Source organism: Numenius arquata, chromosome 20 (assembly GCF_964106895.1).
Source record: "Numenius arquata chromosome 20, bNumArq3.hap1.1, whole genome shotgun sequence".
Classification (NCBI taxonomy): domain Eukaryota; kingdom Metazoa; phylum Chordata; class Aves; order Charadriiformes; family Scolopacidae; genus Numenius; species Numenius arquata.
This window is the reverse complement of record NC_133595.1, coordinates 1,527,014-1,547,674: the sequence shown is the minus strand read 5'-3', so window position 1 is coordinate 1,547,674 and position 20,661 is coordinate 1,527,014. Positions and strand designations below refer to the sequence as shown.

Sequence of the window (20,661 nt, the reverse complement as noted above, 5' to 3'; positions counted from 1 at the left end):
GCCCTCAGGGACATACAGAGTAGCAGAACAGGACCCTTTGCCCCTCACGGAACCGCAAGGCCAGCGTCGGGACCTATCTGCCCCTGACAACTCCCCTCCCCTCCGCCCGCCATTCTGGCACTGTCATGGCGGCCCTCCTGAGGTGAAAGCGGTCTCACGTGACCCGACCCGCCAGCCCGCCTGCGCATGCGCAGCCCTCGCCCCGCCCTCGCCGGGGGACGCATGCGCGGTGGCGGCGCTGGTGGGCGGGGGAAGGGCGACGCCGCTTCCGCCCGGCGCCAAGATGGCGGCGCCCTTTGTCTGGAGGGTGTCACGGCAGGCGCCGCGGGCGGCGATGTGAGGCCCCCGCCGGGCCCGGCATGGCAGGTAGTGGCGGGGGGGGCCAGGGAGGGCTGCGGAGACCCCGGGGAGGGTTCTGGAGGGCCTGAAGTGGGGCCCGGGGGGACACAGGGGCTGGGAGGGGAAAGGGGGCTGCGGCCCAGCTCGCTGCTTGGGGAGTCCCCCCCAAAAGAAGGTGGTTTGGGGGCCACCCGGATGTGCGACCCCCTTTTTTTTTGAGGGGAGGCTGCGTGGGTGTCCCCTCATCCCTTTAACACCCCGGGGGGGGCTGTGACAGCTCTTCTCCCCCAGATTTGCCCCCTCACCCAGTGTGACACCCCCCCCAGACCGCTGCTGTGCCCTGTGCTGAGGCCCAGGCAGCTGTGGTGAGGGGAATAGGGGGCTACTGGTGCTTGCTGGGGTCCTCACCAGCCATGTGTCCCCTCACTGAGCTGTGGGGTGATTTGGAGCAAGGTTGGGAGCAAAGCCCTGTCCCCACCACGCATGGGGCAGCTTCCATCCCCATAGAACATGGTAAGGCCTCTGCACGGGACACAGCCCTGACAGCCGACACCGTGTGAGATGAGTCCCCTGGCACCACACGAGCTGTCTACCTGCACGCCGAAGACATCACCAGCAGAAGAGCAGAGAAAACTTCAAAGCATCATGCAGTAACTTAAGGAAAAAAAGGAATTTTCTCATCTTCTGGCATCTTTTTTGGCATGATGACAGCCTGTATGGGCTGTACGTGTCCTCTACGGGAATTGCTTTCTGGGCACGGGTGATGCGTTTCGTGGACAAGCCGTTTTTCCTTGACTGCAAGCTTATGCTGAAATTTCAGCACTTGAGCAGTGCCGCAAAGACGGGATTTTTGCAAGAAGACAAAGATTTCCTAGTTCCTCATCCAGGCGCTGGGAAATGGGCGGTTTTCAGGGCAGAGCTCGAGGTCTAGGCGATGTCTCGGCCGCCCTGCTGGCTCCCTGCCTGCTGCAGCCCAGGGCTCCGGTTACCTGCCGCCTTGGGAGCTGCACGAGCGTATCCGTGGGCCCAAAAACTAAATAACCAAGGGGTCTGCAGGGTGTTTGTTCACTGGGGGGGGGTCCTGAGTGTCTCTGTTCATCTCTGTCCTCGTGTCTTTCGCCTTTTAGTTCTTTTCCACCACGTTTTTTTCCTGCCTGTTGTGGCATGTAGTTATTTTTCCCCCCTTTCTTACAGCTGAATGTGAGCTCGCCTTTCGGTTTTGCTGCCAATCACAAACTCCAGAGCCCTTCCCTATTTCCTAACTTGTATTATTAGCACGTCTGTACCTTGAATGCTCCGGTGAGATTGGCTCTTAACTTTGTTTTTTTTAACTGGAACTGTTGCAGAATCAGTTACTGGAAATGAGGACAGGCTCCTCTGCGCAGAGACTGAAGGGATTAGGGCTGCTGACACACAAGAAGGGAGATGACGGTAGGCAGAAAGTAAACCCTCTCTTCTTTTATATCTTCTCGGCGTAGGAATGTATGGCTGGATGGTGACAGCATTAAAAGGCAACATTTAAACCGCTATTTTTTCCGACTTATCAAAGCTTTGGGGTTTTTTTCATAGGTAGACACTCAGGTGGCAGGTATGGGGAGAGGTTAATGTCATTAATAAGGCAAGAGAGCTTAACAGAGCTCGTGTGGGAAGCTCCCTGGGACTGTAGCGGCTGTATTTATCTCTGCAAGTGCGTGCGGCAGGCGTGGGTGTTCTCATAACAAAGCTTTTCTGTCATTAATCGGGTAACGAGAGACTCGACAGCCACGTCAGGGAGAGGTCGGGAGGGGAAACGGTGCTCGTGGGCCTCTGACAAGGGGAAATTGGGGTGTGCCCAGTCCTGAGTTGGTGTTGTCAGACCTTGGTGCCTTCAACACTCAAGGTTTGGGTTTTAAAACGGAGCTTTTCGTCCCATTTCTCCCAGGATGGCTGCGTAGAGACTGAGTTTAGCGCCGGGAAGGGGGAAAACTCTGGAGGAGAGCCACAACCGTCTCGCCTGCAGCCTCGGTCCTCTGGATATCTCTGCTCCTCGCAGCGCAGGGGTGAGATCAGGCACCCATCCTGGTTTATACCTGTGTGTGGCAGCGATGAGTTTGCGCTAACGGGGGCTAGTTAATTTAGTGGTCGGGTGGACCAGGACCAGCAATGCCTGATTTGGCATTTGCCCTCCTGGATCCATCCCTGTTTGGTCAGGGAAGGAGATGGATCTCGGCACCAGAGCCATGAACTGGCCCTGCCCGAGTGGTGACAGGGAACCAGGGTGGCGTTTTGGGTGTACCGTGTTTTTTTGGTCCAGATATTTGGGATTTTTGAGGCTTAGAGTCGGGGATTTTAGTGTGCAACTGTGATTTCAGCTGTTGGGGGATGTTGGGTGCTGGGTTTGGTTGTGAGGACGATACGCAGCTTGTCCCAACCTCTGCCCTGCTACGCTCACATGCTCTGACTGAGCTGTAACGTGACGTTACGGAGGAAACCACAGAATAGATGAAGTTTGAGTTGAATTTCTATGGATTTTGCTTCCTTCACAAAGCTGGGGTGCGAAGCTGTGGTGAGTCCGATCGGGGAGCGATAAAAATCATCATTCAGATGCAAAGTGCCTCCTACAAATTACCAAAAATAGCATTTTAGTGCTTCAAACCATCATGATTTCTCAGGTCCTGCTGCGCAGAGCTTTCCAAACACGGAAGGCAGCATTGCTTGTCCTTCTGGGAAAATCCTCCCTTTTTTTTTCCGGAGTTTCCTTCACAAACCTTACAGGGTCAGATGCCTGCGGGGGCTGAGACAGATTTTGATACAAATACTGATTTTTCTGGCTCTCGAGGGATGTATTTTGGGACAGCCTGTGGGTGTTTGGTTAAAAAGTACCCCGTGTTTTGAAGAGCTGGGGGAAAGTCGTGGCGGTGGGTTAATTGCGAAGACAAACAGCATCTTTTGGGAGTGAAACGTTCTCTCTCCTTGCGTGATCTGGTGCTGTTGGAGGTGTCTGGGCTTCTCATCCCTGCCGGGAATGATTTCGGAAGCCGGATCGAGCCTTGGGTGGAAGATCTTTCAGTGAACGCATTGCTAGCACCCGCAGCAGACAGGAGGAGGCTCCCTCTGCCCGCCGTGCTCGCCTGCTGCGCTTCTGCACGCTCCAAGGGATCCAGAAGGGACGTGCTCGTGGCTGCCTGGTTTTGTGGATCCAAACCTGTTGCCTTTCCTCAACCTGAGACCTCCCCATCCTGTTTTTTAAGAGCTGGTAAAGTGGAAAAGTGACTGCTTTGGGCTGGAAACCTTCAGAGAGACACAAAGCATCAACTTAATGTCAAAACCAAGGCTTTCCCTGGGCATCACCCTGCCTCTGCCAGCAGTCAGAGCTTTAGGGGCTTCCTGGCCTGGCAGGTCGAACAAATAACTGTGGATTGTCCCCGTTTGCTTTTTCCTTCTCCCTCGCTCATGGATTAAATGATCCCTTCAGCCCACAGAGGAATAATTTTTGGAAAATGAAGCCAAGTGAAAACCCTATGCCCTTTAAGCTTTGCTGACGAGGACCTCATTGAAACATTGGCTTTTGCAGTTTTTCCAGGAGTTTGCAGCATTCCTCAGCCAAAGTCGTGCTCCGAGTGGGGAGAACTCCCTCCAAATACACAATAAAAAAATTAAAATCCCCAGTATCACGAGGCAAGCACCTAAAATGAGGAGGAACTTGAAGATTTGGGTGAATGCTTTCCACGCTGTGCCCTTGGCGGGAGCAGTGGCACCATCTGCTCACCAAAGAGACACGTTTGCAGAGGCAGGAGGGTTCCTGCTCACAGGCTGGGCCGGACGAAGAGCAATAAATGTGTTTTAAATGCTGTTAAGGTGGCAAAAAAATACATTGACTATTCAATCAACTCTCTCTGCAGCCCCGTGCAGGTGTTGTGTGTGTTACAGGAGAGGTTTTGGGGTTGTATTTGGTGGGGGAGGCAGGCAGCTGTAACGAGGAGCTGAAATTAGGCTTTTTGGGCCACGATTTTTACCTGTCAGGGCGGTGGGGTTGTGGTTGATCCGTGGCTTTGTGATCTGTCCTGTTTCGTGGCCCTCTCTGACGTGGCATCGGGGTCTCACCCCCCTCCCGGGGTTTGTTTTTATTCCCCGCAGCCATGGATTTCCCCCAGCACAGCAAGCAAGTCCTGGAACAACTCAACCAGCAGCGGCAGCTGGGTTTGCTCTGCGACTGTACCTTCGTGGTGGATGGCATCGACTTCAAGGCCCACAAAGCCGTGCTGGCGGCCTGCAGCGAGTATTTCAGGATGCTTTTCGTCGACCAGAAGGACGTGGTGCACCTCGACATCAGCAACGCGGCAGGTAGGCAGAGGGTTGTCTAATATCCCTCTTGAGCTGCTTAAACAGAGTAGTTTGGTGCCCAGGGTTTGAGGGAGGCTCCTCAATCTGTTGTTTCCTGCACTTTGGGCTTTTCAGAACTGCGTGGCCGAGAGGTGAGAGCTTATTTGAGCTTCAACAAGACCAAGTGCCAGGTCCTGCACTTGGGCCACAACAACCCCACGCATTGGTACAGGCTTGGGGAATTGTGGCTGGAAAGCTGCCTGGCGGAAAAGGACTTGGGGGTTCTAATTGACAAGCGGCTGAATATGAGCCGGCAGTGTGCCCAGGTGGCCAAGAAAGCCAACGGCATCCTGGCTTGTGTTAGAAATAGCGTGACCAGCAGAAGTAGGGAGGTGATTGTCCCCCTGTACTCAGCACTGGTGAGGCCACACCTGGAGTATCGTGTCCAGTTTTGGGCACCTCAATACAAGAGAGATATCGAGGTGCTGGAGTGAGTGCAGAGGAGGGCAACGAAGCTGGTGAAGGGCCCGGAGAATAAATCGTACAAAGAACGATTGAGGGAGCTGGGACTGTTTAGTATGAGGAAGAGGAGACTGAGGGGAGACCTCGTCACTCTCTATAATTACTTGAAAGGACATTTTAGAGAGGTTGGTGCTGGTCTCTTCTCACAAGCAAATAGCGATAGAACAAGAGGGAATGGCTTCAAGCTGCAACAGGGTAGGTTTAGACTGAACATTAGGAAAGAATTTTTCACAGGAAGAGTGGTCGGGCATTGGAACAGGCTGCCCAGGGAGGGGGTTGAGTCACCATCCTGGGATGAGTTTAAGAGTCGCTTAGATGTGGTGTTGGGGGATATGGTGTAGAGAAGAACTTTGTAGAGCAGGGTAGATGGTTGGACTTGATGATCCCAAGGGTCTTTTCCAACCTAGATGATTCTATGATTCTATTTCTGGCTGTGTCGCCTCCTTTGCAGGCCTGGGCCAGGTTTTGGAGTTCATGTACACGGCTAAGCTGAGCCTAAACCCCGACAACGTGGAAGACGTGCTGGCTGTGGCGGGTTTCCTCCAGATGCAGGAGATTGTCAGCGCCTGCAACGCTCTCAAGTCCCTCTCCGTGCCGGCAGAAAGCCCTGCTGAGAGCCAGCGGCCGCCCACCGAGATCGGTACATAGTTTCCTCGCTTTCCCTCATCCAGGGAGACTGGGAATTGCCCCACGGAGCGGTCACCATCCAAATCCACGCCCTGGGTACATCCCCTGGTGCGCAAGGGTGTCCGGATGGGGTTTGATCCCCTTGTGTGGCACCGGCGGTTGAAGGACTGATGCGCTGTTGAATTTTTATGGGATTTGGGAATCCTTCTGGCAGCTGTTGGGGTGTCCCTGCGTGGGCAGCAAAAGCTGGAGCGCTTTGCCTCTTCACTCGCAGGGGCCGACAAGGCGACTCTCGAGGACAAGAGGTCGACTGCGGAAGCGCTGGGTGATGTCAACAAAATAAAACCAGTTCCTCCCCACCCGGAGGGGAAGGAAGAGACGCCCATGGCCGCAGCAGTGCAGCCCGAGGCGCAGGCGGAGCAGCTGGGTGGCCAAGGAGGTGAGCCACCAGCGGGTGACACCCAAAATCCCATTTTCACCCCCCTCAATACAACCTGTCCTGCTGCTGGGCTCTGCTGCGTGGAGCCTGGTGTCTCCTCCAGCGTCCCCAGGACACTCTGGTGTTTGTAGGAGCAGACGCTGGTGTCCAAGAGGGCCCCATCGCCGAATTTCCCGGTGACCCACAGCCGGTGGAGAGCGTGGTTGGCAGCGGCAGCCCCACGGTGAAGGGTGACATCTCTCCGGGCGCTGAAACGGGAGGTGCGTTCCTGAGCGAGCAGGGTGATGGGGACTTTTTGTCTGCCCATTCCCTTCAGCTCAGGCAAGCATTGAACCCTTGTTTTCCCAGCAATTAATTTTGTTAGAGTTTTGCTGTGTGAACGTAGCAGGTTGCGGAGCCTGCGGGAGCAGTTTTCCATGGGAAACACTCCTCTGTCTGCGCAGGCTTTGGGATTTTAAGGCTAAAAACCTGCAAATCCAAACTGGCTCCGCACAGAGGTCTCGGCACCTGTGTCATGCGCTGGAGTACTGGGATTTCCCCGAGGGCGGTAGGGCAGGTCTAAAGCCCCCCGCCTTAAACCCAGAAATAGGGTGAGTTTTGCGTCTCTGATGCTGCTCCTGATCTCCAGAGTCCCTTGTTTTCCAACTGCCTGCAGAAATGGAGCTGGAGGGGAAGGAGGAAGAGGGGGAGATGACAGCGGAGGATGAAGAGGAGGCTAAAATCCCTGAGGAAGAGCAGCCCCGGTTAGAGAACGGAGAAAATGCTGAAGATAACGAATCGGGAAGCACCGACTCCGGGCAGGAGAACTTGGGTGAAACCCGTCTGCTGCGTTCGGGCACTTACAGCGACAGGACCGAGTCGAAAGCCTACGGCTCCGTCACGCACAAGTGCGAGGTGAGGCCAACCCCGGCCCCAAGCCACCTCTCCGGTCCCTTGGGGACACAGGGTGTCACCATCTGCTCCTCTACCTGTCCCTCTCCGTCCCTAGGACTGTGGGAAGGAGTTCACCCACACCGGGAACTTCAAGCGGCACATCCGTATCCACACCGGCGAGAAACCCTTCTCCTGCAGGGAGTGTAACAAAGCCTTCTCCGACCCGGCTGCCTGCAAAGCCCACGAGAAGACCCACAGGTACGGCAACGCTGGGGACCGGGAGGTACCACCGGGGCCAGCAGGGTGGAGAAAGGCTTGTGACAATGCCAGGGGCTGGCCGAGGGTGTAAAGGTTTGAGGAAGAGGTCGGTCCAGCAGCCAACGCCGCTCTGCCTCTCGCTCCGAGACTCCCGGCAGCTTGTTTGGGTGGTGCCGGCCGTGGGATGACACCGGCGGTGCCCCAAAAATGCAGCTTTTGCTTTAAAAGATCAAATCCCCGCAAAATCCATCAGCGCGGTGGGGTAATCCGGGAGGAGATTTATCTTTCTGGCCCCGTCCTTCCCTGTTGCGTTGCATCCTGTGGGATCTGGAGGGGTTTAGCTGGGGTGGTGGAGCTCGGATTGGGGGGGGGAGAGCTCGGCACGCTGATTTTTTTTTCCCTCCTGCCGTGACAATCTCTCCTCCCCAGCCCGCTGAAGCCCTACGGCTGCGAGGAGTGCGGGAAGAGCTACCGCCTCATCAGCCTGCTGAACCTCCACAAGAAACGGCACACGGGGGAGGCCAAATACCGCTGTGACGACTGCGGCAAGCTCTTCACCACCTCCGGCAACCTCAAACGGCACCAGCTGGTCCACAGCGGGGAAAAACCCTACCAGTGCGACTACTGCGGGCGCTCCTTCTCCGACCCCACCTCCAAAATGCGTCACCTGGAGACCCACGACACCGACAAGGAGCACAAGTGTCCCCACTGCGACAAGAAATTCAACCAGGTGAGTCGTGGGGCAGGGGGACAAAGAGCCCGACCCGCGGCGGTTCGGGTCCTTCTGGAGGGAGATGGGGGGCGAAGCTGGGGGGGGGGGGGAAATCTCAGCCTCCCTTTCTCTGTCCCCCCAGGTGGGGAACTTGAAGGCTCACTTGAAGATTCACATCGCGGACGGGCCCCTCAAGTGTCGGGAGTGCGGCAAACAGTTCACCACTTCAGGTAGCCCGGGGTTGGTAGGTGGTGAGGTCTGAGCAATGGTTTGGCTGGCTCAGGGAGGAGGGGGGGGACACACAGGGACCATTCTGTGGGGGGGTCAGAGCCGGAAGAAGGATTTAATCCTGGCCATGGGAGAGTTCAGACCTTTCACTGTGGTGCCACACGGTTGTGGAGCATAAATTTCTCCCCCTCCATGGGGCCGGGCTGGTGTTTCCATGGGATCACACCCTGGGGGTGCTCTGGGAAGGAGGCTTTGATCCAGGTTTTGGGGATGGAGAGGTCTCCTTCCATTTCCCCAAATCCCTGTGGAGCCGGGGGGCTCTGGATGAGCTCAATGGAGTCTTTCCATTCCCTCAAAAATCGGATGCCTGTTCTGGTTGTCCCCACCACCATGTTATCCTCGGCTCCGGGGATCGGTGGTGTGACATTCTCGCATGCTCCCCACTCCGTAAATAGCCATGGGTTTTCCCAAGGGAGCTACTGGGGTGCTGGGAAGGAGGGAGGGGGTCCCCATGTCCTCTGGTGTCCCTGTGTCGTGTGTGTGTTGTCGTTCCCCCCCCCCTCCATCTCAGCCTCGTCTGCTCTCAGGCAACCTGAAACGGCACCTCCGGATCCACAGCGGGGAAAAACCCTACGTCTGCGTCCACTGCCAGCGCCAGTTCGCCGACCCCGGGGCGCTGCAGCGACACGTCCGCATCCACACCGGTAGGGACCCACCTCTACCACCCTCCCTTTCCCCCCATTTCCCTCCCCCCCCCCCCCCCCAAAAAAAGGGATTTTGGGAGACCTTCCTGCTCCCCATCCCCTTGTTTTTCCACCCCCACCAGGAGAAAAGCCGTGCCAATGTTTGATCTGTGGGAAAGCCTTCACCCAAGCCAGTTCCCTCATCGCCCACGTGCGCCAGCACACGGGGGAGAAACCCTACGTCTGCGAACGCTGCGGCAAGAGGTGAGGGGGGGCCACCCCCTAAATTTTGAGGGGGGGACACACACACACCTCCACTCCTCATTAAATTAAGGGGGCACCTCCACTCACCCTCCACGGCCGGGTGCCGTTCCGGCCCCCGGCCGTGGAGGGTGGGTGGAGGTGCCAAAGTGTCATGGTTGGGGACAGAGATGATGGTGACAACTGTGTCCCCCCTTCCCTCCTACTCCAGGTTCGTGCAGTCGAGCCAACTGGCCAACCACATCCGCCACCACGATAATATCCGACCCCACAAATGCACCGTCTGCAACAAAGCCTTCGTCAACGTGGGCGATCTCTCCAAACACATCATCATCCACACCGGTGGGTACAGTGGCAGCACCCTCCTCTAAATCTTCACCCCCCCACCCAAATCTTCACCCACCCCCCCCCCCCAATTTCCTCATCTCTTTCCCCAGGGGAGAAGCCGTTCCTGTGTGACAAATGCGGCCGCGGCTTCAACCGGGTGGACAACCTGCGCTCCCACGTGAAGACGGTGCACCAGGGCAAGGCGGGCATCAAAATCCTGGAGCCGGAGGAAGGCGACGAGGTCAACATCGTCACGGTGGCTTCCGATGACATGGTGACGCTGGCCACCGAGGCGCTGGCGGCCACCGCTGTCACGCAGCTTACAGGTGAGCTGGAGGGGTGGTCCCAGGAGCCGTCCCAAAAGGGAGGTTTATCCTTGGGGTGCAGGTTGGGGGTCCCAGAACTGTCCCAAAAGCAATGTTTATCCATGGGGTTCAGCTTGGGGGCCCCAAGAACCATCCCAAAAGGGATGTTTATCCATGGGGTGCAGCTTGGGGGTCCCAGAACTGTCCCAAAAGTGACTTTGACCCATAAGGTCCAGCTTGGGAGTCCCAGGAGCCATCCCAAAAGTGATGTTTATCCATGGGGTGCACCTTGGGGGTCCTGGAGCCGTCCCAAAGGAGCTCAGAGGTTTATCCATGGGGTGCAGTGCCCTTTGCTGTGGCCTAGGAGCTGTCACAGCCTGGATGGAGCCCCCTCCTAAACACTGTGATGGGAAAAACGGTCTCCCCCCATCTCCTCACCCACCACCGCTATCGGCCCCGCTTTTCTCTCCCCCTGCAGTGGTCCCTGTGGCAGCCGCGGTGACGGCGGACGAGACCGAAGCGCTTAAAGCTGAGATCACCAAAGCGGTGAAGCAAGTGCAAGAAGCAGGTGAGAAGGGGATGGGGAAAAAGGGGGGGAGGTGTCAGCCTGTTCCCCCCCCCCCCATAATCTTGAGAGCAGCCCTGAGGAGAAGGACTTGGGGGTGTTGGTGGAGGAGAGGCTCAACATGAGCTGGAAACATGCGCTGGCAGCCCAGAAACCCCCCGCACCCTCGGCTGCATCCCCAGCAGCGTGGCCAGCAGGGCGAGGGGGGGGGATTCTGCCCCTCTGCTCTGCTCTGGGGAGACCCCCCCCAGTGCTGCCTCCAGCTCTGGGGCCACCAGCAGCAGAAGGACATGGAGCTGTTGGAGCGGGGCCAGAGGAGGCCACAGAGATGCTGGGAGGGCTGGAGCCCCTCTGCTGGGAGGACAGGCTGAGAGAGTTGGGGGGGTTCAGCCTGGAGAAGAGAAGGCTCCGGGGAGACCTTAGAGCCCCTTCCAGTCCCTAAAGGGGCTCCAGGAAAGCTGGGGAGGGACTCTGGATCAGGGAGGGGAGCCAGAGGATGAGGGGGAAGGGTTTTAAACTGAAAGAGGGGAGATGGAGATGAGATGTGGGGAAGAACTTCTTTGCTGTGAGGGTGGTGAGAGCCTGGCCCAGGTTGCCCAGAGAAGCTGTGGCTGCCCCATCCCTGGAGGGGTTCAAGGCCAGGTTGGAGGGGGCTTGGAGCAACCTGGTGTGGTGGGAGGTGTCCCTGCCCAGGGCGGGGGGTGGCACTGGGTGGGCTTTAAGTTCCTTCCGACCCAAACCATTCCATCTTTCTCTGATAATTCCCCCCACACTTTTTCCTTGCAGATCCCAACACCCAGATCCTTTACGCCTGCGATTCCTGCGGGGAGAAGTTCCTGGATGCCACCAGCCTGGCGCAGCACGTCCGCATCCACACGGCCCAGGCCCTCGTCATGTTCCAGGCTGACACGGACTTTTACCAGCAGTACGGAACCGCCGCCGCCTGGCAAACGGAGCAGGTCATTCCCGCCGGAGAACTCCTCTTCCGAACCCGCGATGGACCCCCCGAACCACCACCCCCCACCGCCACCCCTGCTCCTCTTGCCCCTGTGCCCACGGCTGGGGAGGGTCAGCCCCCCCCCGAGTGACACACACACATGCACCCCCTTCGCCTTTATTTAAATGACGGCTGCTTGGAAATGGTGTAAAAAGTGTATTTCTGGAAGCAGAGAGATGGAATAAATTGCAATATTTTCTAACGGCTGGTGCTCGGGGATGGGGGGGGGGGGGATGCTGCTGGCACTTTGCCCCCCTCCCCAATGGTGCTGTGGGGGTGAGGGGGGCCCCTACACCTGAGCTGGAGGGGGGGGGGGCTTACTGAAATACTCATTTAATCGCTAATAAGGGCACCGTTGAAAATGGGGATAATTGAGATGATAAAGGTTAAAAAAAAAAAACCCAAAAGGTGGTTTAGGATTTGTCAATGGGATTTTGGGGTTAAAGAGAGGGGAGATCCCCCCCCCGATTCCCCCCCTCTACCGACTCCCCCCAGGGCGATGGGGGCTGGAGGCAGAGGAGAGGCCCTTTTGGGTTAAAAAAAGGACAAAAAGGTTGTGCTGGCACCCCAGGATCAGGGCAGGGGGGCTGTGTGCCAAGCCCTGTCCTCCCCCCTGGGCCCCCCTGCCATCGAGGAGAGGTCTTGGGGGGGGGGGGCGTGTCCCAGGGTCAGGGGACACGTGCCCCTCCCTGTGTCTGTGACCCCCAGGTGGGTGCTGGGGGGGTTTCAGGGCTCCCTGGGGGGCAGCGCTGGCTTCAGCCCCCTCCCTCGTCCCCCTCAGTGCTGGGGCTGAGGGGGCTGCGTGTTCCCCAACACGGGGAGCTGGGGGGGGGGGGGACATGGGGACACCCAATGGGGGGGGGGGGGTGTCCAGGCTGAGGGATCCTGGAGCGCTCTGTGGGGAGAAGGGGATGGATCCAAGCTCTTCCCGGGGCAGGACAAGGGGCACAAACCCCCCCTTGGGAAAGGTCCCGGGGACACTGACAGCAGGATCAGGCCTGGCCCCCCCCCCAGGGTGGGGGATGGACACACGGATGGGTGTGTGAACAGACACACGGACAGCTGGAGGCCAAGCAGCCATGGGCCCCCTCCCGCCTCTTGGGGCCAGGCATGGGCAGGATCAGCCCCTTTACCCCCCCCCCCCCGCATAGTCCATCTGTCCGTCTGTCCGTGTGGCTGGATCCAGCCTTGACATCCCCCCCCCCCCTCCAGCCAGTGCCCTGGGGTGGGGGGACGGACACACGGATGGGGGGCATGGACACTAAGGGGCGGGTGCAGAGTTTGGATGTCCAGATGGACACACGGACAGCTGGAGGTACAGACAGACAGACGGACCATTGTACGGATGGACGGACCATCGTACGTCCAGCCGGACACACGGACCATTGTTCATCCAGGTGGACGCACAGCCCGCTGGACAGACAGACGGCTGCACTTGTGCCTCCCACTGGACACTCTCCTCCTCCACCCTCTGGCATAAATGCCCTAAAAATGGCCTTTTTGCCCCAAAGGCCCAGTTCCAAAAATCAGCAATTTCACACACACACCCCCCCCCACGCTGCCCCCCAACCCCCTCACACCCCACCCCCAACACCCCCCCGGGGGCAGGATCGGGCCCTTTACACCCTCACTGTCTGTCTGTCTGTGCCCTGTCCGTGTGTCTGGAGCCAGAATCAGCCCCAGCGTGGGGTGACGGACACACGGCTGGGGCATGGACAGACGGACAAGCGGATATTTGGAGGGGGGAAGGGGGATGGGGCTCAAGGGCCCGATCCTGCCCCAAGGGTGGGGGCGGTGGGGTGGGGGGGTGAGGTGTGAAATCACCTTTTGGAGTGGGGCCTTTGGGGCAAAAAAAAGTCCATTTTTAGGGCATTTATGCCGGAGGGTGGAGGAAAGAAGTGTCCGGCTGGGCGGGCATCTGTCCAGCTGGATGTACAGCCGTCCGTGTGTCCGGCTGGGTGTGCCACTGTCCGTGTGTCCAGTGGTAGGAACAACTGTCCGTCTGTCCGTCCAACCCCCCCCCGGTGTCTCTGAGCGGCCGTGACACTGTCGGTCTGGCTGGCTGCACCTGCTGCCCATGGGTCCGTCTGTCCATCCAGGTGGCTGTCTGTGCCCCTGTCCATCTGTCCAACCATCCCGCTGTCCGTGTGTCTGGACAACTGTCCGTGTGTCTGGACAACTGTCCGTGTGTCCATCACTACATGCACCATCCGTGCGTCTGTCCATGCCTCCCCCCTAACCCCACTGGGTGCTGTGGGGACAGAGCAGGGGCTGCGCGGACAGACGGACGCACAGATGGTTGGACCCACAACTGTCCGTCCGTCTGGGCACCCGTCTGTCCCCACCCCAGGGTGCTGGGGGAGGTGGTGTGTGTGTGTGTGTGTGTGTGTGTGTGTGTGTGTGTTTTGGGGCTGTACGGCCAGGGGCACGGCCAGACGGACACACAGACGGATCCATGGATGGATGGTTGGACACACGGACAGCGGCAGATCCAGCCGGACACATGGACGAGGCCACGTCCAGCTGGACAGACAGAGCTACACACCCAGCCGGACACACAGACAGCTGTACAGACAGACACTGCCCTCCTCCACCCTTCAGCATAAATGTCCTAAAAATGGACTGTTTTGCCCCAAAGACCCCACTTCAAAACCCAGCACACACCCCTCCCCCGCCCCAGGCCAGGATCGGGCCCTTTACACCCCCCCATCTGTCCGTACCCCGTCTGTCTGTCTGGAGCCAGGATCGGGCCCGTGCCAGCCCCAGTGCGGGGTGATGGACACACGGACAGGGCATGGACAGACACACAGACAGTTGTAGGTCCAACCATCCGTGTGTCCATCTGTCCATGCAGCACCCGGTGGAGGGTAACGGGGGGGGGGGGGGGGGGGAGGGTGTGACGGGGGACACACAGACTCTGCACATCTGGACAGACACATGGACAGACGGATGGACAGCTGGACATGGGCACGGACAGACAGCTGGACTGACAGACGGAGCCATGGGCAGCAGGTCCAGCCGGACGGACCAAGGTGTCACGGCCACTCAGAGACACCGGGGGGGTTGGACGGACAGACGGACAGTTGTTCCTACCACCAGACACATGGACGGGTCGCACGCCCAGCCGGACACACGGACACCTCTATGTCCAGCTGGACAGACGGACAGACGCCCGCCCAGCCGGACACTCTCCTCCTCCACCCTCCAGCATAAATGCCCTAAAAATGGACTTTTTTTGCCCCAAAGGCCCCACTCCAAAAACCGGCAATTTCACACACACACACACACACACACACACACACCCCAGGGGCAGGATCGGGCCCTTGAGCCCCTTCCCCACCCCCTCCCAGCACCTGTCTGTCCATCACCCCACCCTGGGGCTGGTGCGGGCCCGATCCTGGCTCCGGACACACAGACGGGGCACGGACAGACGGACACGGGGATGCTGGGGGGATGATCCCGATCCAGAGGGACCTTTGGGGCAAAAAAGTCTGGTTTGGGGGAAATTATGCCAGAGGGCGGAGGAGGGGAGCGTCTGTCCTTCTGTCCATACAACTGTCCGTGTGTCCGGCCGGATGCTAAAGTGTCCGTCTGTCTGCCTGGATGTGTCCCCATCCGTGTGTCCAACCAGCCATCCAGCTGTCTGTCCGTCCACCTGGACGTGCCCCCGTCCGTGTGTCCAGCTGGACCTGCCACCACCCATGTTTCCAGACGAACACGCAGCCGTCCGTCTGTCCGTGCCCCCGTCCGTGTGTCCTCAGGGCTGTCCAACCATCCATCCAACCCTCCGTGTGTCCATCCAGACGCGCCACCATTCCCGTTTCTGGCTGGACCTACACCTGTCCGTGTGTCCCGTCTGTGTGTCCGTCTGGAGCTGCACCCACAGTCCCCGGGGCAGCGCAGGGGGACACAGACAGACAGACAGCTGGATGGATGGATGCATGGACAGAAGGACACATGGACAGTTGCCTGGCTGGACAGACAGATGGACAGGTGCCTCTCCAGCCCCCCCCCCCCAGCTGTTCTATTCCCCAGCACAAACTCCCAAAACCAGACTTTTTTGCCCCAAAGGCCCCACTCCAAAAAACCAGTGATTTCACCCCCCCGCCCCACCTTGGGGGCAGCATCAAGACCCTTTACCCCCCCCATGTCCATCTGTCTGTCCATCCCCCCCCCCGTGGACCCATCCCACCCCCTCGGGACACGGGGGGGGGTCCTGACGGGAAAGGGCCAGACTCTCCCCCCAACCCTGATCCTGGGGCACCAGCAGCACCTTTTCATCCTTTTTTTAACCCAAATCAGCCTCTCCTCTGCTGGCAGCAGGGGGGGAACGGGACGACGACGACAGGGCGAGGGTCTCCCCCTCTGTAACCCCACACCCACGCTGGGGGGGGTGCAACCCCCCCAAATTTTCTCCTAAATCTCCTTTTTTACCGTATCTTCTTGATTTTAACCCATTTGCTGGTGATGAATGGGAGGGTTTCGCCGGCGCCGGCTCCCGCTGCACCAGAGCCCAGGGTGGAAATACGATGCAAAACCCCAAATTTGGCTCTTTTTTTGAAGGCTGAAGCGTATCAAAATGTGGGGATTTTTTTTTTTTTTTTTGGGGGGGGGGCAAGTACGCGAAAAAATAAAAAAAAAAAATTAACAGCAGAAAAAAAATCGCCACTTTGATTTTCAACAAATATTTCCAACACGCGAGGGAAAAGAAACAAGAGATCTGAGGTCACCCTCATCATAAAATCACCTTTTTTTTTAAAAAAAAAAACAAACAAGAGTTTGGCGACGACTCCTGGGGGGAGGGAGCCCCCAAACCTCCTTCCGCGTGTCGTGTCGTCCCCCCCCGTCCCCCCCCCCCTCCCCGGCCCAGGGACGAGATGCGGGCGCCGAGGTGTTTTGTATTTTTTAATAAAGTTTGTAATCCAATGGACACACAAAACAAAACTGCGCTGAGAAAAAAAAAAAACCAAAAAACAACAAAAAAAAAACCAACCAAAAAACAAAAAACAGTTCCATAAATTAATAAGTGTTAGGGAAGGAGAAAAGGGGGGGGGGGGGGACGGGGACGGGACGGGGTGTTGAGGGGGGGGACAAAGTCTTTTGTACAAGTGTATAACACTTCCACAGCTCAGGAGACGAGGAGGAGGAGGAGGAGGGGGGGGGGGATGTTTAAATGAAGCGCACTTACAAATGAGTGACAATACAAAGTCTGAGTATGAAAATAAGATTTTCTCTGAAAACACATTTTTGGCACAGATTAAAAAAAAATGTATGTTGTGGGGATTTTGATTTTTTTTCCTTTTTTTTTTTTTTTTTTAAAGTCAGTATTATATATATTTATATATATTATATATATATTTATATATACACACACCCACTGAGTTCTGCATATCCCACCGGGAAGGAAAATAGCTCTCCCTTTTGTATTTTTTTTTTTTTTTTCTTTTTCGTTTCGTATTTTCTTTTTTTTGTGGGTTTTTTTTTTTTGTTGGGTTTTTTTTTGTTTTCTTTTTCAGTGTAAACTGTACATCCCAGATGAAGAGAAGACGGCTGCAGCGGGGGCGAGCGGAGGAGAGGAAGGTTGACATCCAGAGGAAAAAAAAAAATAAAAACCAAAAATAAAATAAAATAAAACCCCAAAAGGAGGAAAAAAAAAAAAAATAAAAACCGACCATTTAAAAAAAAAAAAAAAAGATAATTAATGTGTGAAATGCTCCTTGACCCACAAATCTCAGCAGAAGTCCCCAGGTCCTGCGGTTTAAAGTCCACGGCGCGTGTTAAATGTGTGTCAAAGACATCCAGAACGTCACAGCGTGTCTCCAACTGTGCAAAGGTCCGAGTCACTAATTTAGTGCAAAGGCAGTTCAGGTTTTCTTTTTTCTTTTTTTTTTTTTTTCCTTTTTTTTTTGTTAAAAAAAATAAGCCCTCCTTTCTCTCTTTTTTTTTTTTTTTTAAATTTTTTTTTTTGTCTCTTTTTTGCGGTTTTGTTGTTTTGTTTTGTTTTGTTTTTCCCCAAAAGGAGGCACAGAAACCCCAAAACCAGTCCTCCCGCCGAGTGCATCAGGTGTCCGTAAGCTAAAGCAATATGTAAACATCCGAGGTGGGGGGGGGGGGAACACGGCCGCCCCCCCCAGCAACAGTTTGATCGAGGCCGGTTTGGGGGCAGGAGGCTGGTTGTCTGGCAGCATTTTCTTGTTTCTTTCTCTCTCTCTCTCTTTTTATTTTTATTTATTTTTAAAATTTTTTGATGTGTGTGTGTGGGTTTTGTGGGCTTTGTTTTTGTTTTTGTTTTGTTTTGTTTTTGCTGCAGGGCCTTGGAAAAAAAAAATAATAATAAACTTAAAAAATCAAAAGGAAAAGTTTCAGTAAAGCGGGGAAACGGCTCATACCGACGCGATGACAATCATCAGGTGAGGAGAGATGTTGGAGATGCTGGCGAGGAGGTCCGGAGCCAGGCGGGAAAGGTGGCTTTCCGAAAATTCGCAGGGTGGGAAGATCTGCAGAACGTAGGCAGGCTGCGGGGGGGGGAGGGAAAAACATCGGTGAGAGAGAAAACGGGGGGAGGGATGGGCTAAAATGGTTTAAAATGGGCAACCGGGATGATTTTTGGGTGCTTAAAGGCTCATAAATGGGTGCACTTGTATGAGAGAGGCTGCTGAGCAGCGTCTCCTTATGTGTGGTTCCCAAGGTGGAGAGTTTTCCCACACCAGGGATGTAAGAGCCACCGGTTTTATTGGGAAAGGCAGAAAAATTCCCATTAATTATCATTTTAGCCGTCGCTCCGAGCGCCGACCCCTCATTTTGGGCTGTTTACACCCAGAGAAGAGATTAAATCTGATCCGATGGCAGCTGGAATAAACGCTCCCCATCACCAAACCCCCAAATTTTTGTCTTTATAGTGGCCAAGAGCAAGAAAACACCAGATGAAAAAAACATAGATGAGGGTGGCCTAAAATGGTTTAAAATGGGAAACTGGGATGATTTTTGGGTGCTTAAAGGCTCATAAATGGGTGCACTTGTATAAGAAAGGAGATGCTGCCAGCAGCCTCACGTGCGGTTCCCAAGGCGGGGAGTTCTTCCCACACCAGGGACGTAAAAACCACTGGTTTTATTGGGAAAGGCAGAAAAATTCCCATTAATTATCATTTTAGCCGTCGCTCCGAGCGCTGACTCATCATTTTGGGCTGTTTACACCCAGAGAAGAGATTAAATCTGATTCGATGGCAGCTGGAATAAAGGCTCCACACCACCAAACCCAAGTATTTTGACTTTATAGTGGCCGAGAGCGAGAGAACACCGGGTGTCCTGGAAAACTTGGGATATGAGATGAGGAAGAAAAGAGGAATTCACTTCCAGCGCAGAAAAAGAGCTGGAAAATGGATTTGCTTTGTTTTCAGCCAAAGACGTGGGGCTGTGAACAAACTGAACATAGATTTTGGGGTGGGTTTTTTTTTTTTGGCTTTACAGGTCATCGTCAGTAATTACAGAGGGTTTTGATGGGTGACGTAAGAAGCCAGCGCGATAAACGTGAGGATTTTGTTTGAATAATAAAACCAGGCAGCTCAGTTACAACCTTAAGCAGAGGTGGGAGGCTGTAGGGCCCGTCATCTATCGATTTAAGTTTAGTTTTGGGTGGGTTTTGGTTTTTTTTTCTTCTGTGAATACCTGGTTAGAGCCGGGGTTGGGGACGTTGATGATCCCTGCGGCTTGTTTGGCCTGCAGGTAACTGATGAAGGCGGCCTTCAGGGACTCCGTCTGATTCACGACGTCTTCCTGATCCCGGCCGCAGGGCAAGGCCAGTAACAGGCAGTAATCGCTCTCCACCTGGAAAGAAAATCCAGTCATTAAGTCAGAGGTTTGCTCGGAATGGGCTCCTGACACACATTCATTCTCCTCGGTGGAAAATCCTCTCTTTAAACTCCTTACAAAAGACGTGCTGAAAGGACTGAAAACTGGGGATTTCCACGGCCGCCCAAATTCCACCTTCTGCCTTTCTCAGCCGCGTCGGGGCCAGCAGGAACTCATCCCAGGGCTGAGGACTTCAAAGATTTCCCAACTTTTCACAGAATCGCAGAATGATTTGGAGTTGGAAGGGACCTACCTCTGGAGATCACCCAGTCCAACCCCCTGCCAGAGCAGGGTCACCCAGAGCAGGTCCCACAGGAACGTGTCCAGGGGGGTTTGAATGTCTCCAGAGAAGGAGACTCCACCACCTCTCTGGGCAGCCTCTGCCAGGGCTCTGCCACCCTCACAGCAAAGAAGTTCCTCCTCATGTTTAGATGGAACTTCTTACATTCAAGTTTGTGCCCGTTCCCTCTTGTCCTGTCCCTGGGCACCACTGGAAAAAGACTGGCCCCATCCTCCTGACACCCACCCTTGAAGTATTTAGAGGCGTTGATCAGATCCCCCCTCAGCCTTCTCTTCTCCAGACTGAACAGACCCAAGTCCCTCAGCCTTTCCTCAGCAGAGAGATGCTCCAGGCCCCTCAGCACCTTTCTAGCCTTTTGCTGTCCCCTCTCCAGCAGTTCCCTGTCCTTCTGGAACTGGGGAGCCCAGAACTGGTCCCAGTGCTCCAGATGGGGCCTCACCAGAGCAGAGCAGAGGGGGAGGATGACCTACAGAGCAATGCCTACTGCTCACCACCTGCACTCCGCATTTCCCGTTCTCTGGGATCAAGGAATCGCACCAGAACCCCAAAATACCACGGGACAAGCAACGAGAGGGGAGATTTCTGCCAGAATGGGTGGTTTTTTGGTTACACGGGTGGTGAGAACACCCTGTTTTCAGCACGTAGGACACAAGCTCTTCCCATCCCAACCCCTCACCATCATTCTCCGCGCGACGCCCTCCAGCTGCGAGGCCTCCAGTCGCATGCGCTGAGCGATCCGCAGCGGCGGCCCCCCCTCCGGCGCCGGCAGGGACCGGTGCGCCAGGACGTTATTACCGGAGACGAAGTGGAGCTGAACGGCGGCCGTGTCGTTTTTTAGAGCCAAAAGGCCCTGCCAGACAATCGGGTATTTCTGGAAAGGAGAAGGAGAAGAAATATTAAACGCCAACGAAGGAGAGGGGGATCTTGCATCCCCTCTGAGCTGCCTCTGATAATTTCACAGGCAATTAAGACTCCACCACTTTGCTTCAAGGACCTAGGGCAGATGTAATGTCTTATCGCCCCTCGTACGTGCCGGCTCGGGCTTGGGTTACGTCCTGCTAAATCAGTAATCGA

General features: G+C 55.8%; 2 protein-coding genes across 3 annotated transcripts in view; one reads left to right on the top strand and one right to left on the bottom strand.

The window, feature by feature from the left end:
- Positions 1–247: 247 nt before the first annotated feature.
- Positions 248–11,826, top strand: ZBTB17 (zinc finger and BTB domain containing 17). Its single transcript, XM_074161687.1, has 17 exons — positions 248–366; positions 1,686–1,770; positions 2,261–2,378; positions 4,456–4,662; positions 5,615–5,803; positions 6,065–6,229; positions 6,361–6,489; positions 6,885–7,123; positions 7,218–7,360; positions 7,790–8,090; positions 8,215–8,302; positions 8,888–9,004; positions 9,127–9,247; positions 9,456–9,586; positions 9,682–9,897; positions 10,355–10,444; positions 11,228–11,826. Exons 2-17 carry the CDS (start codon positions 1,765–1,767, stop codon positions 11,527–11,529), a joined length of 2,562 nt encoding a protein of 853 aa, XP_074017788.1. The 5' UTR covers positions 248–366; positions 1,686–1,764; the 3' UTR covers positions 11,530–11,826.
- A 5,523-nt stretch (positions 11,827–17,349) lies between these two features.
- SPEN (spen family transcriptional repressor) overlaps positions 17,350–20,661 on the bottom strand; it is a 69,005-nt gene continuing 65,693 nt past the window's right edge. For both annotated transcript variants that reach the window (XM_074161665.1, XM_074161666.1), the window contains exons 13-15: positions 20,264–20,458; positions 19,104–19,262; positions 17,350–17,953 (exon numbers count right to left, since the gene is read on the bottom strand). In XM_074161665.1, coding sequence (XP_074017766.1) covers positions 17,822–17,953; positions 19,104–19,262; positions 20,264–20,458 — 486 coding nt within the window. In that variant the 3' untranslated portion in view covers positions 17,350–17,821. The remainder of the gene's footprint in view (positions 17,954–19,103; positions 19,263–20,263; positions 20,459–20,661) is intronic.

Excerpts from the sequence above, each read along its gene's own strand:
- ZBTB17 (XM_074161687.1), top strand. Across the intron at positions 4,663-5,614 it reads CGACATCAGCAACGCGGCAG|GCCTGGGCCAGGTTTTGGAG; the intron begins GTAGGCAGAGGG and ends CCTCCTTTGCAG. Across the intron at positions 9,248-9,455 it reads TGCGAACGCTGCGGCAAGAG|GTTCGTGCAGTCGAGCCAAC; the intron begins GTGAGGGGGGGC and ends CTCCTACTCCAG.